General features: G+C 39.6%; 1 protein-coding gene across 11 annotated transcripts in view; it reads right to left on the bottom strand.

Moving 5' to 3' along the window:
• Window positions 1-20,096, bottom strand: part of TNRC6C (trinucleotide repeat containing adaptor 6C) — a 154,216-nt gene that overhangs the window by 101,238 nt on the left and 32,882 nt on the right. For all 11 annotated transcript variants that reach the window (XM_053570534.1, XM_053570524.1, XM_053570528.1 and 8 more), the window contains exons 2-3: window positions 10,018-10,117; window positions 9,258-9,279 (exon numbers count right to left, since the gene is read on the bottom strand). In XM_053570534.1, the coding sequence (XP_053426509.1) occupies window positions 9,258-9,279; window positions 10,018-10,080 (85 nt within the window). In that variant the 5' untranslated portion in view covers window positions 10,081-10,117. The remainder of the gene's footprint in view (window positions 1-9,257; window positions 9,280-10,017; window positions 10,118-20,096) is intronic.

Here is a 20,096-nt window from a genome sequence, read left to right as displayed (position 1 = left end):
GTTCTAGCCAATACAATTAGGCAAGACAAGGAAATAAAGGGAATCCAAATGGGAGCAGAGGAGGTCAAATTCTCCCTCTTTGCTGACGACATGATCTTATACTTAGAGAACCCCAAAGACTCAACCACAAGACTCCTGGAAGTCATCAAAAAACACAGTAGTGTCTCAGGATATAAAATCAAAGTCCACAAGTCAGTAGCCTTGTATACAGCAGTAACAGTCAAGCTGAGAGGCTAATTAAGGACACAACTCCCTTCACCATAGCCTCAAAGAAAACGAAATACCTAACAAAAGAGGTAAAGGACCTCTATAAAGAAAATTATGAAACCCTAAGAAAGGAAATAGCAGAGGACTTTAACAAATGGAAGAACATACCATGCTCATGGATGGGAAGAATCAACATTGTTAAAATGTCTATACTTCCCAAAGCAATCTACAGATTCAATGCTATCCCTATTAAAATACCAACGTTGTACTTTCAAGACTTGGAAAAAATGATTCTGCGTTTTGTTTGGAACCAGAAAAACCCCGAATAGCTATGGCAGTTCTTAGTAATAAAAACAAAGCTGAGGGCATCAGCATACCAGATTTAGGCTATACTACAAAGCCATAGTGGTCAAGACAGCATGGTACTGGCACAAAAATAGAGACATAGACATTTGGAATCTAATAGAAAACCAGGAAATGAAACTAACATCTTACAACCACCTAATGTTCGATAAACCAAACAAGAACATACGTTGGGGAAAGACTTCCTTATTCAATAAATGTTGCTAGAACTGGATATCCACATGTTCAGTTTCCAGACTGAAACTGAACCCACACCTTTCTCCGCTCACAAAAATTGATTCAAGATGGATAAAGGACTTAAATTTAAGGTATGAAACAACAAAAATCCTCAAAGGAAGCATAGGAAAAACACTGGAAGACATCAGCTTGGGGAAAGACTTCATGAAGAAGACTGCCATGGCAACTGCAACAACAACAAAAATAAACAAATGGGACTTAATTAAACTGAAAAGCTTCTGTACAGCTAAGGACACAACAACCAAACCAAATAGACAACCCACACAATGGGAAAGGATATTTGCATATTTTGAATCAGACAAAAGCTTGATATCTAGGATCTATAGAGAACTCAAATTAATCCACATGAAAAAAGCCAACAATCCCATATAACAATGGGCAAGAGAGATGAATAGAACCTTCTCTAAAGAAGACAGACGAATGGCTAACAAACATGAAAAAATGCTCATCATCCCTAATTATTAGAGAAATGCAAATCAAAACAACCCTGAGATACCATCTAACCTCAGTGAGAATGGCCCACATCACAAAATCTCAAAACTGCAGATGCTGGTGTGGATGTGGACAGAAGGGAACACTTTTACACTCCTGATGGGACTGCAAACTAATACAACCTTTTTGGAAGGAAGTATGGAGAAACCTCAAAGAAGTCAAGCTAGACCTCCCATTTGATCCTGCAATCCCATTACTGGGCATCTACCCAGAAGGAAAAAAAACCTTTTATCATAAGAACACTTAGACTAGACTGTTTACTGCAGCTCAATTTACAATCGCCAAAATGTGGAAACAGCCTAAATGCCCACCAACCCAGGAATGGATTAACAAGCTGTGGTATATGTACACCATGGAATACTATTCAGCTATTAAAAATAATGGAGACTTTACAGCCTTTGTATTAATCTGGACGGAAGTGGAACATATTATTCTTAGTAAAGCATCACAAGAATGGAGAAGCACGAATCCTATGTACTCAATTTTGATATGAAGACAATTAATGAAAATTAAGGACATGGTGGTGGTGAGGGAAGGGGACAGCAGAGAGAGAAGGAGGGAGGGGTGAGGAAAAGGAAGAGCAGAGAGAGGGAAGGAGGGAGGGGCGTGGAGTCTTGGTGTGTGCCACATCTTTTGGGGGCAAGACATGATTGTAAGAAGGACTTTACCTAACAAATGCAACAATCAGTGCAACCTGGTTTCTTGTACCCTCAATAGAATCCCTAACAATTAAAAAAAAAAAGGACGTATAAAAAAGCAGTGTGCTGCTTCGCTATTATCACTGGGTTTGCCTCCTTTCTTTTAAAATTTGATCAAGAAACTTATACATTCACATACTTGCTTCAAGGTTTTTGGGCAATAAACGTTTATCTTTTTTTGGTTTTGTTCTGAGACAAAGTCTTACTCTGCTGCCTACACAGTGGTGCGATCATAGTTCACTATGGCCTCAACTTCCAGGCTCAAGTGATCCTGCCTCAGTCTTCTGAGTAGCTGGGAGGACAGGCAAGCACCACCATGTCCAGCTAATTTTTCTTTTTCTTCTTTTTTTTTTTTTTTGCAGTTTTTGGCCAGGGTTGGGTTTGAACCCGCTACCTCTGGCATATGGGGCCAGCGCCCTACTTCTTTGAGCCACAGGCATCGCCCCCACTAGCTAATTTTTCTTATACTTTTTGTGGAGAGATGGAAGTCTTACTATGTTGCACAGGCCGGTCTGAATTCCTGGTCTCAAATGATCCTCCCACCTTGGCTCCCCAAGATGCAAAGATTACAGGTATGAGCCACAGCGCCCAATTTTTATTCTTTTAAATTGCCTACATATTTAAAACACCTCATTTTAATACACTCTTTTATTCTCATGGAAAAAAATCAATATATTTTTAATATATTCCACTTGGGATTTAACAGTAAAATTAATTACTTTAAATATAGAAAAAAATGGCTAAAAAAAGATGTAACTAATATTTAAAATGTAGAAGATGCCACCCCATTCTTCATGTATTAACAATAAATCTCTTAGACATTTTTTACAACCTTATTTGAAAAGACCCTAAGTGCCTAAGTTCCTTCCTAAAATGAACGGGTATAATGATTATAGACACACCATACCTATGTCTCCAGTCCTATTATGCTGTTGTAGAAAAAAAATATATAACTGACAACCAGAAGATGAGAGTTCTAGTTCTGTCTCTAACAATAATTCACTTAACCTATTTGGATCCCATTTCCTTATGTGACATAGAAACCGGAGAATCTCTGAGGATCCTTCAAGTTCTGAGACCTCATTAATTTTGTAAACAAATGAATAGAATGCTGTATTTTATAAAATATATAGCATTGAGCATGCTGAATAGATTTTAACTTGCTGCCATTAGGGGTTACTTATATACTCAAAATAAAATTTGGTTGGATAATGTGAATACACATAAACCCCAGGATTCTGGCTAACTATACACTACATTAGATAACTCAGGAAAACAAAAGGATGGTTAGAATGAGCCTTAACATAGGGTGCCCCAAAGGTTGCCATCCATAGCAAAATTAACAAACATTTTTATTTACCTATAAACTCACAGAGAAATATTTTGTAAAATTCTGTATCGAATATTTTGTAAGTAAACATACATTCAGCTACAATTTCCTATCTTCCCTGTGCATCTACTTTTGGGGCACCACACAGTAGGATGGCACACGACACAAAATTTATGACTCCAAAACCTTTTTTCACTCAACATGAAAGAAATGTTAATTGACTTACATTAACAAAAGCACATTTTTCTTAAAATTAACAATTATGACCTGAACACACAGCAAAGCTGAACATCTGACTGTAAAACTTAAATTCTACTCCTTACAACCAAGATTAGGATACTCATTAGGTTGGGTGCGGAGACTCACACCTGTAATTCAGCACTTTGTGAGGCCACGGTGGAGGAATCACTTGAGCCCAGGTGTTTGAGACCAGCCCAGGCAATATAAATTCTACAAATTAGAGAGGCATGGTGGCAAATGACTATGGTCTGAGCTACTTGGTAGGCTGAGACAGGAGGATCTTTTGAGCCCAGAAACTGGAGGCTAGAGTTAAGACTCTTGTCTCCAAAAAAAAAGCCCCGAACAAACAAAGGATAATAATTAAATGTATGAATTTATAAAAGTATTGATTCAAAATCATAACTCATTAATCACAGGAATGTGAGCCACATTGGGTTATCAATGTGAGCCACATTGGGTATCTGCTTTCCAATATGATTAACTTTGAGCTTTTTGTATGAAAACATATATTTTATAAACTTAAAAAAAATCTAGGTAAAACCACTGAATTAAACGAACCCATTTAATTCATTTAAAAAAACAAAAAAATAAGAAAAGGCTCACAAAGTCACCATTTCACATATAATTCTACTAAGACATTCATCTAAATTAGGGGCAGTGCCCAAAATAAAGAAAAGAGATTGCTGATTATGGGAGCAAACCTGTGCAAGTCTAATGCGTCTGACACGTAAATACTGGCTTTTCCACAGGAGAGCCATAAGGCACAAGTTAATAATATTCTGCAACAGGATTCTATCTGATTCCACCCCCTCTCATATGAGAGTACCTAGGGTCCCACTAAGGTATAATAGGTAATTGTGTCCAGCCATCTCTTTATCCGGTCATCATGCTAAGAGAATGTGCAGCAGAATTTACAAAGGATTATGCTGTTTATGATCAGGCTCCCACACAGGTTTACAAACTGCTCAGAGGTTGAGGCAGAATGGGGGGAGTGCTCAGGGGCCTGGGGGAGCAAGAGACAATGAAAAATCTATATGAATATGTATTTATTTAAGTATATGAGTCCATAAAGAGATATAGTCAAGGATGGTTTACAAAATGTTAACAAATACGTCAGGATAGAGGGATGTTGAGTAAACTTTATTCTTTAAAGATCATGCTCAAATTATTTTCAATGAGAACAATTCATCACAGGAGGAAAAATAAGGAAGAAATGACTACAATCCAAGATTAGAGGCAACGAAGGAAAAGAATCCTAAGCATATAAACATACCCAGATTCTTTAGGATTGGAGGACATCAACCCCACTGCAGGATTTGCATACATGGAGGTACAGAGGAGAATCAAAAGGAAATTAGGAGGAAGAAACTGGTGAAAGGCAAGCGTGAATCCATTATTTGAACAGAAACTTTGAGGGCTGAATGAGAGTGTGCGCGAGCTGCAGAGGAATGGTGGCTCCCACCATCGCCTCAGGGCAGGATGCAGGGTATGCGTGCTGGCCCCGCTGGCCGCATAGTGCTTCATACTCACTTGGCCTGCATCTTTAAAAGAAGATGACAGCAAAAAAGAACTAACAGGTCAGGATTTGAAAGTCGGTCAGGGAAAAAATCCTGTTTTACTTATAATTTTACAAAGCAGACTTTCTAGAGACTTAGTTTCCAAATGTGTGAAGGCAGGATGGGTGACTATGCTATGTGTTAGATTAAGTTATCCAAAAACGTCAGTTCTGCATTAGTCTTTTAAATAAAGACTCACAGCGCAAGTTCAATGGTCATAACCAGATACAAAAAAATCTTTTAAGCACAATTAATGCTATAAGGAAGACTGATATATTGAGAATGGATTAGACTAAATATTCTTTAAGAGAGGGAAGAGGGGTATATATGTATAATATATTCTAAAGAGTTTTCTAAAAATGGTTAAAATCATGATTTAAAGGGATTTCAGTTATTGAGACAATTAAGTCAAATATAATGCTGAATAATGGAGGCACTAATACTAATACTACTATTTGAATGGTGAGTAATATTGCAAAGCAAGGGAATTGCTAATTAGTTTGGTTTAGCTTGAGTTAATTATCAAAATCAAAATAACCCCAACTTCTTTTTTTTTTTTTTATTGTTGGGGATTCATTGAGGGTACCCAACTTCTTTCTATTATGTTAATTGACTCAATATATTATACAGTCTAATTTATAACTATAGCCTCAGCGGTCTTCAAACTTTTTTTTTTTTTTTTTTTTGCAGTTTTTGGCCAAGGCTGGGTTTGAACTCGCTACCTCTGGCATATGGGGCTGGCGCCCTACTCCTTTGAACCACAGGCACCACCCAGGTCTTCAAACTTTTTAAACAGGGGGCCAGTTCACTGTCCCTCAGACTGTTGGAGGGCTGGATTATAGTTTAAAAAAAAAACAAACTATGAACAAATTCCTATGCACATTGCACATATCTTATTTTCAAGTAAAAAAACAAAACAGGAACAAATACAACCACACCACCTCATGTGGCCCACGGGCCGTAGTTTGAGGACCCCTGTTGGCCTCTCTATATTTGCCAAACTTTTCCTGCATTTGAACAATTTAGGACCCAGAGCCTTTTAGGCACTGCCTCATGCCAAGAGTAGGTTTCCCCAGCTCCTCATGACTCTGGAGTGGGGCCAGGTAGCCTGACCTGGTTCCAGAGTCAGACTCACAACTGTCTCAGGCTCTGCTGCCCATTAACTTGCTCTGTGACCTGGGCTAAGTTACTGTCCCTTTCTGAGCATTTCCTTCCTGATACAGTATTATTTTGAAGCATGGTAGGTACCGAGATGCAGGAAATGCTCAATAAATGTCTGTTGTAGGCCTTTTGAAGCTACTAGCACAGGAAGATTCTGGGCACAGCAGCCCTGCCATTCACTAGCAGTGCAGTATTGGGGTATTCAGCAAACTTTCATGGCTTCAGTTTACTGAAGTTTACGTAGTATAGTTTATACAGTATAGTTTACTCTTTACTCTGGAGATAACACCATTAACAATTAGAAATAATAAATGTAGCACAGGGTTTGGCAGGAAAGCAGTCACCAAGTGACAGTTCCCATCTCAGGCCTGCTGACTCTGGGCCTGGTGGGAGGAGCTGGGGCAGGAGGGGGCAGGAGGGGGTAGGGCAGACGTAGCCCCTGCCCTTATGAACACACAGGCTAGAGTAGGAGAAGCACATCCAAACGCTGGAATGTGAGACGAGCAAGTCTGTCTTGTGTGTGAACTCCAGTGCTGGTTAACTATAATGTATCTCGTGTATTCAGGCAGGCCCAGTCTGTATTAGTTAAGTGTCCAGTCAGAAAGTCAGAACTAGTGTTTCACAGGCAGTTAATTTTGATTTCAATCAGTGATAATAAGGAACGTGAGAAAAATTTAAATCTTGATGCTGCTAATACTTATTAATGAATTACCCAGCAGTACTGCTAGATTATTTATAATTTAAAAAGCATGTCTTATTTAGAAGGACATCAATAATTATTACTACAGCCCATATGAAGACTGGTTAGTCGTTCCTGATAAACTGTACCCAAAGGAGTAGTATTTTAGAGAAGACAGAAGAGGAAGATAAAAATCCAGTAGAATTTGGAGTTGGCAATGAAAATACTCATCAGAACAGTAATGGAAAATAATAACTCTTTGTGAAGCAGCATAGCAATGCAATTCATAGTCACTAGATAATAATAAGCAATTTAGTACTATTTGAGGAGAAAACAATTACAATGACAACAGAATATTGCTGGTATTGAATCAGACTGTAAAAACTTCTCAAAATGATAAAAAGATGATTCAGAACGCTAATTCTGTATTTTTAAATGACAATGATAAGAAACCATTGATTCTAATTCAAGATGATAAATTCAAGTACAACTATGCACCATAACCTTCTCAAACCCTTCTGAAAAAGTGTTATATAAATTCACGGTGCTTCTGAAAGTGTTAGAGAGAAAAACGTACTTTTATTATGCTGCCTTTTATATTCACATTATCATTAAATCCATCTCTTAATATGGCCTTAGTCCACGGGCTCTGAGGCCCAGTGAACTAGGTTCAAAGTCCTGGGCTCCCTTAAGTCTTGTCTTTACCACCAAGTGCCAAACCAAGATGTAGGAACCTCATCTGTAAACTAATACCTGTCCTGCTCAATTATGAAGTTCAAATGAGATAACATACACAACCTTTACCTTGAAAACTATACTGTGAAACAAAGTAGAGTATTAGGAGTGATACCTCCTGAGACAGTACTCTCATGGAGACTTGTATTAGTTCATGTATCTGCACATGCAATATGATGGTCAATGGAAAATAAAAACTTCAAAACGTAACAAATAGTTACAGCAAACATTTACGAGCACCAACTATATGCCAGAGACTAAGTTATTTTCCTGCACGATCAGTTAGTCTTTTTTTCCCCCAGTTTATTTTGTCCATCCGTCCATCCATCCATCGCTCTGTCATCCTGGGTAGGTGCCATGACATCAGCCTAGCTCACAGCAACCTCAACTCCTGGGCCTGGGATTACAGGTGGCCACCACAACGTCTGGCTAATTTTTCTAATTTTAGTACAGACAGGGTCTTGTTCTTGCTGAGGTTGGCCTCAAACTCCGGAGCTCAAGCAATCCTCCCACCTTGGCTTCCCAGAGTGCTAGGATTGCAGACCTGAGCCACCATGCTGGGCCTATTTTATTTTAATTGCAACAATTTATGAAGTAGGAACCACTCACTACCTTTTGAATTTGAAATATGAGATACCTAGGCTTAAAGAAGTGAAGTAACTGACCCCAAATTAAACAGAGTTGGCATGTATGTGACTCCTAAGTGTATGCTCTTAGCCACTACAAAGCATATAAAATGAAAAGACCTGGTGTTCTCCACTGAGCTCTTTCTGAATCTGCAGCACATTGTGGAGATGCCTGAGTTATAAGGAGGGCTGCACATGCTTCAGTAAATACCCATTAAGGTAATAACAAAGAAATTCTGGACTTGGAGGATAAAAAGGGAAACCTTTTACATATCAATAAGCAAAAAGGGAATACAGAAAGAATCTACCTTTTTTTTTTTTTTTAGAGAAAGAGTCTTACTTTATTGCCCTTGGTAGAGTGCCGTAGCATCACAGCTCATAGCAACCTCCAACTTCTGGGCTTAGGCGATTCTCTTGCCTCAGCCTTCTGAGTAGCTGGGACCACAGGCGCCTGCCAGAATGCCCAGCTATTTTTTGTTGCAGTTTGGCTGGGGGTGGGTTTGGACCCGCCACCCTCAGTATATGGGGCCGGCGCCTTACCCACTGAGCCACAGGCGCCGCCCAATACATATAATATAAAAGACAGTTGGCAATGAGAAACTAGGAGGTTAAAAAATTTAGGGTCCTTTGGTTATTCAAACTGCATCAACTTTTATCAGTTCAATCTTTGGTAGAAAACACAAGAAAATTAAAAAGTATTACTTAGAAAGCTAATGTTAATACTCTTCAGGCATTTTTAGATTAACCAGGTGCCAATGAGATGTAGATGTAAAACCAGTGATAAATGAGGAATTTTACAAAAATAAATAAAAAGACTCAAGGCAGGCTTAGATTCTTTGTTTTTAAGCATCAATTTAAAAAAGTCACCCTTATAAAAAGTTTGGTACTGCCATAAAATGTACCCCCTACCCCCACAAATATAAATAAACTTACCTTTGGTTTTTTGATCAGCAGCCTGAAAAAAAAAATCAGAAACTCTTTAGGAAAAATAATGTGTGGAATGTATACATTATGAAAGTTTAATAAGCAGACTTTTAATACTGGAAATTTTAAAAACAAGTTTTTGCCCATTTAATGTAACATGATTTATTATTAGGGGAAAATGTATAATGGTCTACACGGTATTAATTACGTGCCAATATCAATTTAAAAAAATTATATCTGTAAGCTCATTTGAGCTCTATATTTTAATACAGTCTAAAAGGTGTACATAACCTACAAGATACATCACACTGGGGAAGAACAAAAGTAAATGCCGTAGCATTCAAGCACGACGGTAAGGTCTACAGTAGGACTTATTATTTTTAATGTTTAATAATAGGATTTATAAGAGAACATTTGTGAAAGCTGCTAAAATTGTTTCTAATAAGATCGTTTGGACAGCTTTTGCTCCCACTGCTCAGCCTTGGCTGTTCTGGACAGTCCATTTTAAAGAATGGCGTGGATATTCTTTATTCCCAGTAACTGAAACACTGCTTGTTAAAAACACAGTTCTAGTATTTCTAATTCCTTAAGGAAGACATTTTGCCATTGTCACTCTGTATTTATTTCACCAGCACAATACCTATTATTTACTAATTATAAATTTAGCATATTGGTTTCAAAAGTGACCTGATGAAACCCTGATGTGTAATGGCTGTGATAACGCAAATGGGACACACGATAAAGACAACAAGAGTGATTTCACCCAAACCTTTTTCTGAGCACCTTCCTTCTTTTTCTTTTCTTCCTGCTTTTTCTTTTTCTTTTCTTCCATCAAACGTTCCTCTTCTTGTGTTTCTTGTTCTTTCTCCCTATTAAGAAAACCCGCATTAGTATAACATCCATTTAAAATAAAAAACTGCCTGTAGTCCCAGCTACGCAGGAGGCTGAGGCAAGAGAATTGCTTAAGCCCAAGAGTTTGTTTGAGGTTGCTGTGAGCTGTATGACACCACAGCACTCAACTCCAGGGTGACTGAATGACACTCTGTCTCAAAATAAATAAATAAATAAAATAAAAAACTGAAAACACCTTATCTGTAGAAAGTTTGAAGTCGGGCAGAGTTTTGCACATGGGATAAAGGAGGCTGCTCTGAAAAGGTGTTAGAAATGGCCATCAGCCCACCCTTCTGGCTCACTGCAGTAGAACCCCAAGCTGCCCTGCCTTCTTCAGTGGCTGGGCTCTCTCTTCCATTCTGCCCATCTCTGTGGAATACCAACCTATCTGTGGGTACCTGTTAAAAATGTAAATTCTTAGATTTCACCCTAGCCCAACTAAGTCAGAATCTTTGCAGGCGATTCCTAGGAACACTCTAATTGCGTGTTTGTTTGATAATCTCTGTAAGCAGATTCCCACACAGCATAGCGAGCTGCTACAAGGTTACACTGCTACGCAGTACAGAGCAGCTCCCTTCAGAGGAGATCACAGCGGCCTCTGAGCTTGGGCTGGACAGCTACAGAGAACGGCTGGCATGGGGTGGCACACATATGTAAGTCATCAACCCTATTAGTTATTGGACTGTCACCCTTTAATATATGCTCTTGATAATGGACAGAGGTCCTTTGAGCATTTCCGCTTTCAGTGAGTACAATGTGGAGCTTTCTCAGCAGAGGGCACCCTGGGGACTGCAGGAGGAAGGGGCCCCGTGCTGCTCTGGCCGCTGCAGGGTAGGGTACACATGTGTGCTCCTCAGCAATCTTGCAGCTCTGGTATGGTCTAGTGTCATCTTCTCATGACCATCTCAACACACTGTGAGCTCCAAGACTCCTGCCACTTGCCATTAACTCCAGATTTGTCACTCAGGCTAACCCCAAACCATGGACCTCCTGACCAGGCCTGCTGCAGTGATACCCCCACTTCTTCTGTGCACCCACATGCCTGGTCATCCATATTCCTTGGAGGATTACAACCAAGGTCCACAATTCCTCTGTCTGCCTGTGCAACTGGCTATTGGCTGCTGACTATGGCTTGCTTGGCCCTGCCTGTACCCTGGAGGACTTCCTGCTACCCAGCACCACGGGCAACCTCTCGTCTGGCAAACCTGCCAACTGCTCTGCCATTCAGTGGGCTGTGATTATACCTTTTATGTTGAGTCTGAACCCCAGCCTAGGGGACTGGGGCCTCCTTCCAGCCTGGCCCTTCCTGGGGTATTCTCCTTCATTCAGCCATAGGGACAGCATAGCTCTCTATAGTCACCATTTTATCAGTTTAATTATTCCTTCTATTAAACTTTCTGTTTATAACACTGTGTGGTTTCTGTCTCCCGACTGGACCCAGACTAATAAAAGTGGGAAGGATGCTTTAACAGACTAAGTAAAAGGAAAAAGATTTACCAAAGCCTCAGCAAAACACCTATCTATCCATTAATGTTATTTTGAATTTATTAATTTTGAAGTTTGCTTTTCATTTGTAAATGTGTTTTATATACAACTACATGTACAAGGAATTTCAACCTAGAGTTAATTCATACATATCTAAATACTAGCACATTAAAATAAATTGACATGTCTTTGTGAATATTCTTCCTTTAAAACAGTGGTTCTCAGTCTTTGCCCATTGGAATAACCTAGGAAGCTTCAAAACTTCCAGTGCGAAAACTGCAATCCATGTCAACAAAACCTCTGGGAATGGCATTCAGGCATCAGTTTTTATAGATTCTAGATGACTTCAGTGTTTAATCAAGGTTGAGAACACTGCATTTAAAGGAGGTATACACGTTTATAGTAATCACTGAAAAATGATATGATTATTATCTTAGATGATAATTTCCAGAAATGTTCTCTTGTTAAAAGGTATAGAGATATGGGCGGCGCCTGTGGCTCAAAGGAGTAGGGCGCTTGCCCCATATGCCGGAGGTGGCGGGTTTAAACGCAGCCCCGGCCAAAAAACTGCAAAAAAAAAAAAGATTCAGAGATACTAAGAAATCTGCATTTATGACATTCTTATAAGGGTCATCAATCACTGTGAGTGATAAGTTGTGCTCTGGTCATCAAGCTGCAGAGGTACCAAGTGGGAGAAAGGGAACAAAAAACCAGGCACGTGAGGGTGGCCCACGGCTATTGCCATACTTTCTTAATCTATAGCATGAGAGTCAAGTTATTTTCCAATATTCAACTTCATAGAGTAGGCAAGTATAGGATATATTTTAAAAGGTATTAAAAAATCATTTTTGCTTAATTCTACCAATCTGCCAATTAATCAGAGGCAACTATTCCCCCAGTGACACGTTCAAGATTTTATTTTAACAGTAAAGCAGAATGCCGTAGATAAACAGCCCACCATGTAGCTATGAGATTATCTTACGCTCTCTTACCTGTGATTATCACATGAGAAAGCCTAATTCAGGCTGCTCTCAAAGCTTTTTCCAGTTTCCCCAGCTATCGGTAATCTCTTCTAACTCCTAGTGTACAATTTCTGCCATTTTCATTATTAAAAAAAGCAACACAGGCTGGGTGCAGTGGCTCACAACTATAATCCCAGAGCTCTGGGAGGCTGAGGCAGGTGGACTGCCTGAACTCACGAATTCAAGACCAGGCTGAACCAGAGCAAGACCCCCATCTCTAAAAATAGCTGGGTGTTGTAGCAAGCGCCTATAGTCCCAGCTACTTGGGAGGCTGAGGCAAGAGAATTGCTGGAGCCCAGGAGTTTGAGGTTGTTGTGAGCTGTGAGGCTATGGCACTCTACCGAGGGCAACAAAGTGAAACTGTCTCCAAAAAAAACAAAAAAGTAACCACATTTTTAATTTATAAACTGATATATGCTCACGGAAAATATATACATAGTTCAAAAAGATCTATTAATATAATAAAAAGTAACACTCCTCCTTTCCCAATGTCCACAGGCCCTCACCTTAGAGCTAACAAATGTTAATAGTTTCTTGGAAAATTTTAGGAAAATTCTCTCTTGATATGACTATACACGCATCTATCTTTGATACAAATAATGGGAGCACAGTATTTACTCTCTTCCACATTATTCTTTTTTCACTTGATGATATATACTCCAATACGTATGAGGAGCTAAGTTTCCTCATGTCTCTATATAAATAGGCTTAGGTTGCTACTTCCTGACTTATCAATTTAAGGCCTTAATAGTTTAATTCCTGTAATGATGGATATGGATTTGGCTTTTCCATTACCTTCATAACAACTTTTAGTTAAATCAGTAAATGGCATTTGCTTTATAAAGAATACGTAAATGTTTGCTAGAGAGCTATGTAGTATATTGTGATTAAATTTTACTTTTTGCATAGTCATTTTTTCTAGAGCTCCTAATTGGCTTTCTTTTCCTCTTGTACTATTCTTCTTATAAAAACTGGTTTTGTTTTTTTATGCCCCTCCCCTCATCCCACGTTTAATACATAGCATGCTTAAATCTACTTTCCAGAGCCTTTGTATAGCTCCACTTGGGCTGGGAGCACTCTGATAGTTACAGCCCTTTGTGGTATTGTTAGTATTACATTCACATTGTTGTGCAATCAGTATCCACACTTTTCATCTTGCAAAACGAAATTTTGTTCTTATTAAAAAATAACTCTCGGGCGTTGCTGCCTGTGGCTCAGTAGGTAGGGCACTGGCCCCATATACTGAGGGTGGCGGGTTCAAACCCAGCCCCGGCCAAACTGCAACAAAAAAATAGCCGGGTGTTGTGGCGGGCGCCTGTAGTCCCATCTAGTCTGGAGGCTGAGGCAAGAAAATCCCCTAAGCCCAGGAGTTGGAGGTTGCTGTGAGCTGTGACACCATAGTACTCTACAGAGGGCGATAAAGTGAGACTGTCTCTACAGGGGCGGGGGGGGGGCACTCTCCATCCCCACCCCTCAACAACCAGCCCAGCCTCTGGCAACCACCATTCTACCTTCCATCTCTTATGAATTTATTCTAGATACCTCACTGTGGTTTTGATTTTTATTTCCCTAATGTTTAGTGATGTTCAGCATCTTTTCATATGTTGCATATCTTTTAATTGTTCTTTTACATTAAACTTCTATTTGGATTATTATATGGTTTATATCCAACCCATGCTGATACTGTGGAAAAGTAGGAAATAACAGATTAAGCAGAAGAGGTAAAACATGCAAACTCCTTAGCAAACATCATCACTCATCCATTAATGTTGATCAGAATTAACTCAATCATCCCATGACTTCCCCTCTTTGAATTACTTCCTTAATTTGCTGGAAGACATCCAAGTATCTTTCCAAGAAAGAGTACATGGGAGGTCAATTTTCAGAGCCCATGCATCTGAAAATAGTTTCAGGTGACCTTTTGTTTGGTGTATTGGCTGAGCGTAACCCTCAGGCTGAAAATCCGTTTTGAAGGCACTGTGCCACTGTCCACCAGCATCCAGTTCCACTCAAGAGAAGTCTGATGTCATTTTGATTTTCAGTCCTTTTGGGTGATATATTTTTTCTATAGACGCCTACAGTCTCTTTATTCCCAGGTTTCTGAAACTTCATGATGATGCGCATTAGTCTTTTCTCCTTCATCATAAGTGCTTAGCATTTGGCCAAAGCTTTCAAAATAGACACATTTCTTTTAGCTATTTTCTGGAAAATATCTTCTGTTTCTAAATAATATATTTAACTCTTGGATTGATGACCGTAATTTACCTTTTCTCTTGTATTTTCTGTGTTATTTATTGTTTCTATTTTGGGGTGTTTGATTCAACTTGGTCTTCTAATCCTTCTGAGTTTCTTATTCTGTGATATTTAAAATTTTTAATAACTTGTTTACTCTCTTGAATATACCTTTCCCACAACACCATGCTTTGTTTCATCTCTAGTCTAGCTAAGGACACTCATCAGGGTTTTTCTGAAGGTCTTCTAAGTTTTCTGCACATCTTTGCTTGTTGTCTAAGCACTTCTTCCCTTAGACTCTGGTCTGCAAGCAAAGGCTGTCTACTAACACTTGGTTGTTTGTTCAGGCTTATAAGCAGCACTGAAACACCAATTAGGAAACGTGTGTGCCTGGGGCTAAATTTGCTCCAAGTAGGCTTTGCTTTAGGGAGATTAGGTCAGGAGCTGGCTATTTTGCTGGAGCAGTTTCAAATGCCAAAACTTGCAATCCCCCCCACCCCTCATTTTGTGTGTGTGTGTGTGTGTGTGTGTGTGTGTGTCACAAACCTGCATCTTGGCCAACACTTCCTATCCTTATTCTTACTTCTACTGCACCTGCTCTTTGTCCTCATTGAAACCTATTTCTTGACTCTTCCATTTTCTTCTAAGCTATTTTCATCTGTTCTTTTCCTGAGCCTAAATCTTAAGAACATCTTGTATATTCATTAATTCAATCACTGAAGAACCATATACAACTAATGTGCTATATATCATGATAGGCACCAGGTAAAAAAAAAGAGGGATGGAGGGAGAGATGGATTGATTCATTTAACTAGTATTTTCTGAACAATGGCTTTGAAGTGCTCTAGGATTACAGTAGTAAACAAGGCAAGACTAACATACATTTTCGAGGATATTCATATAAACAAAAGTGAAGCCAATTATCACAAGTTCAACAGAGACATGTACAAACTACAGGAAGACCATGTCAGACGGGCTCTTGCTGTAGTCTGAGTGAGGCCCCTGCCCGCACCATATTTCTGTTACAGTCAGGGAAACCGCATGTCGGGGTTTTAACTGAAATTATGAGTCGCCTCTGTCCTCTGGGCTGTAAGTGCCTTGGTGGCAGGACTTTCTTCTTTGTGGCCTTGAGAAGTACCTGTTATCATTCACAGCATTTCCAGCTGAAATTTACACTGGGAAAAAATCCATAGTTTTTTTTTCAAGGAAAACTATTCTCTGATATGACTAACATTTAGTAAGTTATAACCTACCTTGCAGAATTAGCAAGATCATTAGAAAGTTGCTTGACTCATTTAAGGGGAAAAAAAAACCCTTATCTATCACTGAAATGAAGAGTCAATCATTATTTTTTCTAAGTTATAAAATAAACTTATAACTCAACCTGTAATGGAAACAAAGAAAAGGAATGGCCACACTGTGAGAATTTCATTTTTTTTGTGTGTGTGTGTGGTTTTTTTGGGCTGGGGCTGGGTTTGAACCCGCCACCTCTGGCATATGGGACCAGCGCCCTACTCCTTGAGCCACAGGTGCCGCCTGAGAATTTCATTTTTTAATCAAAGAATTTTTTCTTTTCTTTTCTTTTTTTTTTTTTGCAGTTTTTGGCCATGGCTGGGTTTGAACCTGCCACTTCTGGCATATGGGTCTGGCACCCTACTCTTTGAGCCACAGGTGCTGCCCAAGAATTTTTTTCTTTTCAAAATTACATTTCACTACACATGATTAATATGTATTTGTAAATGTAATCTTATCATGCTTTTTTTCTGATTTGTTTGGCATTCCTTATCCATCCTTTTTCCTCGCTTCACATTTCATGTCAAATGTCTGCCCCCCAAAAAATCTATGTTAACCAGCTACTCCATAGCCTTCCATATTTCTGCCCATGCCCATGTTGTCATATGGAAACACATATACTTACACATTTTTACGAAAGGTTTTATTTGATCATTGTTTCACAGAACTGGGATGGTGTCATATAAACTTTTTGCATCCTGCTTTTCTCATTGAACACATGGAGAAGGAGATTTCCCTCCTCCCCTCCTCAACTGGCAGATCAATCTATTATTTCTAAGGGCCCCCAGTGTAACACAGCGTGAAGGTGTCATACGGTGTTCAGTTAGTTATCCCTCTCTTCATTTGTAGTTGCTTCGTTTAGAGTTTATTGCCACAGCAAAGAACTCTAGCTTTCCTATGCAGCTCTGCTAAGGAGAAGAGAACAGCAGGCAAAACAGTTTATAAACATATAAGCAGCAGGGGAGCCAGGTAAGGAGGAAATGTCTTGGGCGATCAAAGTGGACATAACTACCTATGGTTCACATGGAAGGTGGACTATGGTGGACCCTCTGTACCCAGTTTTATTAGAGAGAAAACTTTTAAATAATCTGAGTTTTCAATGTTTCTTTTATTCTCAAATAGTTTTGCAACCACTGGATTAGGGGGTTTTGGGCAGAGAAAGTAGCAATACTCATGTTTTGGAGGCAGCTGAAAGGAAGAGGGAGTAGAAGTAGGAGGTTCCCCAGAAGCAGGACCCTATGGGTTTCATCTCAGCGTTTCTATAGTTAAACTGCACGTCTTCCACATAAACGATTTAAAAGATAAAATTATGTAGGTAGCCTGGGAATCCAGGCACTCTATGCTTAACTATTCTGAATAGAAACGTTAGACAATTTCCAATCTTTTCTTAGTTGATTACTCCTTACATTTATAAAAGAACAGGATTCAATAAAAGAAGATAGAGGCCTATTTTTGAGGTTTAATTACCAGAAATTATAAATGTTTCTCATCCTAACTTAGTTTTACCTACAGGATACACCAGAACCTATGCCCCAAAGTTACCCTGGTTAGACTCCAATGCCGCATCATTAAAATACACACTGATTGATTTTGTGAGAAGGTGTGGCGGTGCGTATTACATGCCATTATTTAAGAAGTTTGGCTAATTAGAATTTCCTTGTAGTGTTTATGTTAGGAAGAGCTGGTAAACTATTATCTGCCAAAATTAAAAAGAGAAGGGGAAGGAAGTGGTACCCTGTCCAGTATCATAGAAACAGTTAAGGTTCTTGGCCAGGCATGGCTTACACCTGTAATCCTAGCACTCTGGAAGGTGGAGCCCAGCCTGATTAAGAGACCCTATCTCTAAAAATAGCCAGGTGTCATGGCAGGCGCTGGTAGCCCCAGCTACTTGGGAGGCTGAGGTGAGAGGATTGCTTGAGCCCAGGAGTTTGAGGCTGCTATGAGCCATGACGCCAGGGCACTCTACCCCAGGGCGACGGAGTGAGACTGAAAGAAAGAAAGAAAGAAAAGAAAAGAAGTTAAGGTTCTTAATTTATTCATCTTGCATTGTGTGCAAGAAATTTTCAGTAGACCTTTGTGCATAACACAAGAAGAAAAATAGTCTTAGATCTCAAGGGGCATACATATGGTCTACCAGGGAAGAAGGTTAAGCTTGAATTATATGTAATACCTGATATACTATGAGAAGAAACAGAATAACAGAGCATGCTTGGGATTTAGAGTTACAAGGACTGGGTTCAAAAGTAAAATAAAGTCACCAGCATGTAAGAGGTCAAAAGCCTATAGACTCGAATCTGGGATGGATTGCCTGCAAGAAGTTTAAATCATTCCACATGACACCAGGACTTGGGAGGTGGAAAAGGGAACTATGTGCCAGAGGGCTCCGATAATCAGGACCAGAGAGTAAGAAGAGCTTTGTTGAGGATCAGGGGTCCTGTGGTTGATAGACTCTTTAATCCCTTCCCCATCACTTGCTTGTAGCCATTCAAATATGGCAAGGGCGTATGCTATTCCCTTGCTGTGTTATACAAGACTCCATCTTTCCATCAGATTGGCTTCGAGGTCTCTCTCTCAGGTGCCCACTTTGAACAAGCTGTCATGAATCCTATTGCTGCAAGGAACTGAATTTTGCCAGCAGCCTGAGGGAGCTTGGACACCATCCCCTTCCCCAGTAGAATCTTCAGATGAAAATCCAGCCCCTGGCCTTAACTGTAAGGGTCTTCATAAGCCAGAGGACCAGTGTAGCATAAGGCACGTAGGGAAGATTTGAAGAAAAGGACCAAGAGACTCAGAGCAGCCCTGGTAACTGATTACTGATCAGGGACAGATGATAGCAGAGATCTTTATCTTGAAAAGGTGGTGAAGAATTAGAGAGACTGAAAAGGGGCATGACAAAACCAGCTGCTTCAAGGCATTTCAAAGGGATCCTACCATTATTTTCATTTTAGTGCTCATACAGATTTCCGCCCCAGGATTTAGTTCTCTTGCCTTGGCCTCCCAGAGTGCTGGGACTATAGGTGTGAGCCTCCATGCCTGGCCTCTTGCAGCCTCTTGACTGACAAAAAGCATGCTGGGAGAAACTCAGGGAATTCTCAAGTCAGCAATTCTCTGGGAGCTGAAGTAATACAGTCCAAATGTGAGGATTTCTAACGATTTTACTTAATACAAAGATAAAATAAAAAAAATCAATCAATCTTCCATAAATACCAAGTTCCAACTGAAAAAATACTGGGGCAGCAGACAGCTTGAGGTTACAGTCTTTGAAAAAGCTAACAATACCAAGGGCTGTCATTTACTAAGCCCTGGGCTAGGGAGGTATTTGAAACAGAAGATCTCATTCATGCTTCACAGCAATCCTGCTGAAAAGAATACCATCTGCATCTTAAAGGAAAGGAATCTTAAGTTCAGAGTATCTCAGCAAGTAGCCTGATGTACACAGATAGTAAATGACAGAGCTGTCATTCAAGTTGAGACCTGACACCATGCTGCTTCCCTAAAGAGCGCATACTCTTTATTATAGCCCCAAAGTGAAAGCCATATGCTTCAGACTTGTGACGAACTAATGGTAAGGTTGATCTCAGTTTTTTGAAACTGAAGAGTTTCCAATCTTTTAAATGACACATTAGTCACAGTACAAGTGAAGCTGCTATAACAAAGAGACCCCATAATATAATATCCTCAAGATGTGTCTCCCCTACAATCTACAGCAGTGGTTCTCAACCTTCCTAATGCCGCGACCCTTTAATACAGTTCCTCATGTTGTGGTTACCCCCAACCATACAATTATTTTCGTTGCTATTTCATAACTGTAATTTTGCTACTGTTATGAATCGTGATGTAAATATATGATAATGTAAATATCCTGATATGCAGGATGTATGTAGGCAACCCTTGTCAAAGTGTCGTCCGACCCCCAAAGGGGCTG

The sequence above is a fragment of the Nycticebus coucang genome, chromosome 18, assembly GCF_027406575.1.
Source record: "Nycticebus coucang isolate mNycCou1 chromosome 18, mNycCou1.pri, whole genome shotgun sequence".
Taxonomy (NCBI): domain Eukaryota; kingdom Metazoa; phylum Chordata; class Mammalia; order Primates; family Lorisidae; genus Nycticebus; species Nycticebus coucang.
The sequence above is the reverse complement of the archived record's forward strand: the minus strand, read 5'-3'. Positions and strand labels throughout refer to the sequence as shown.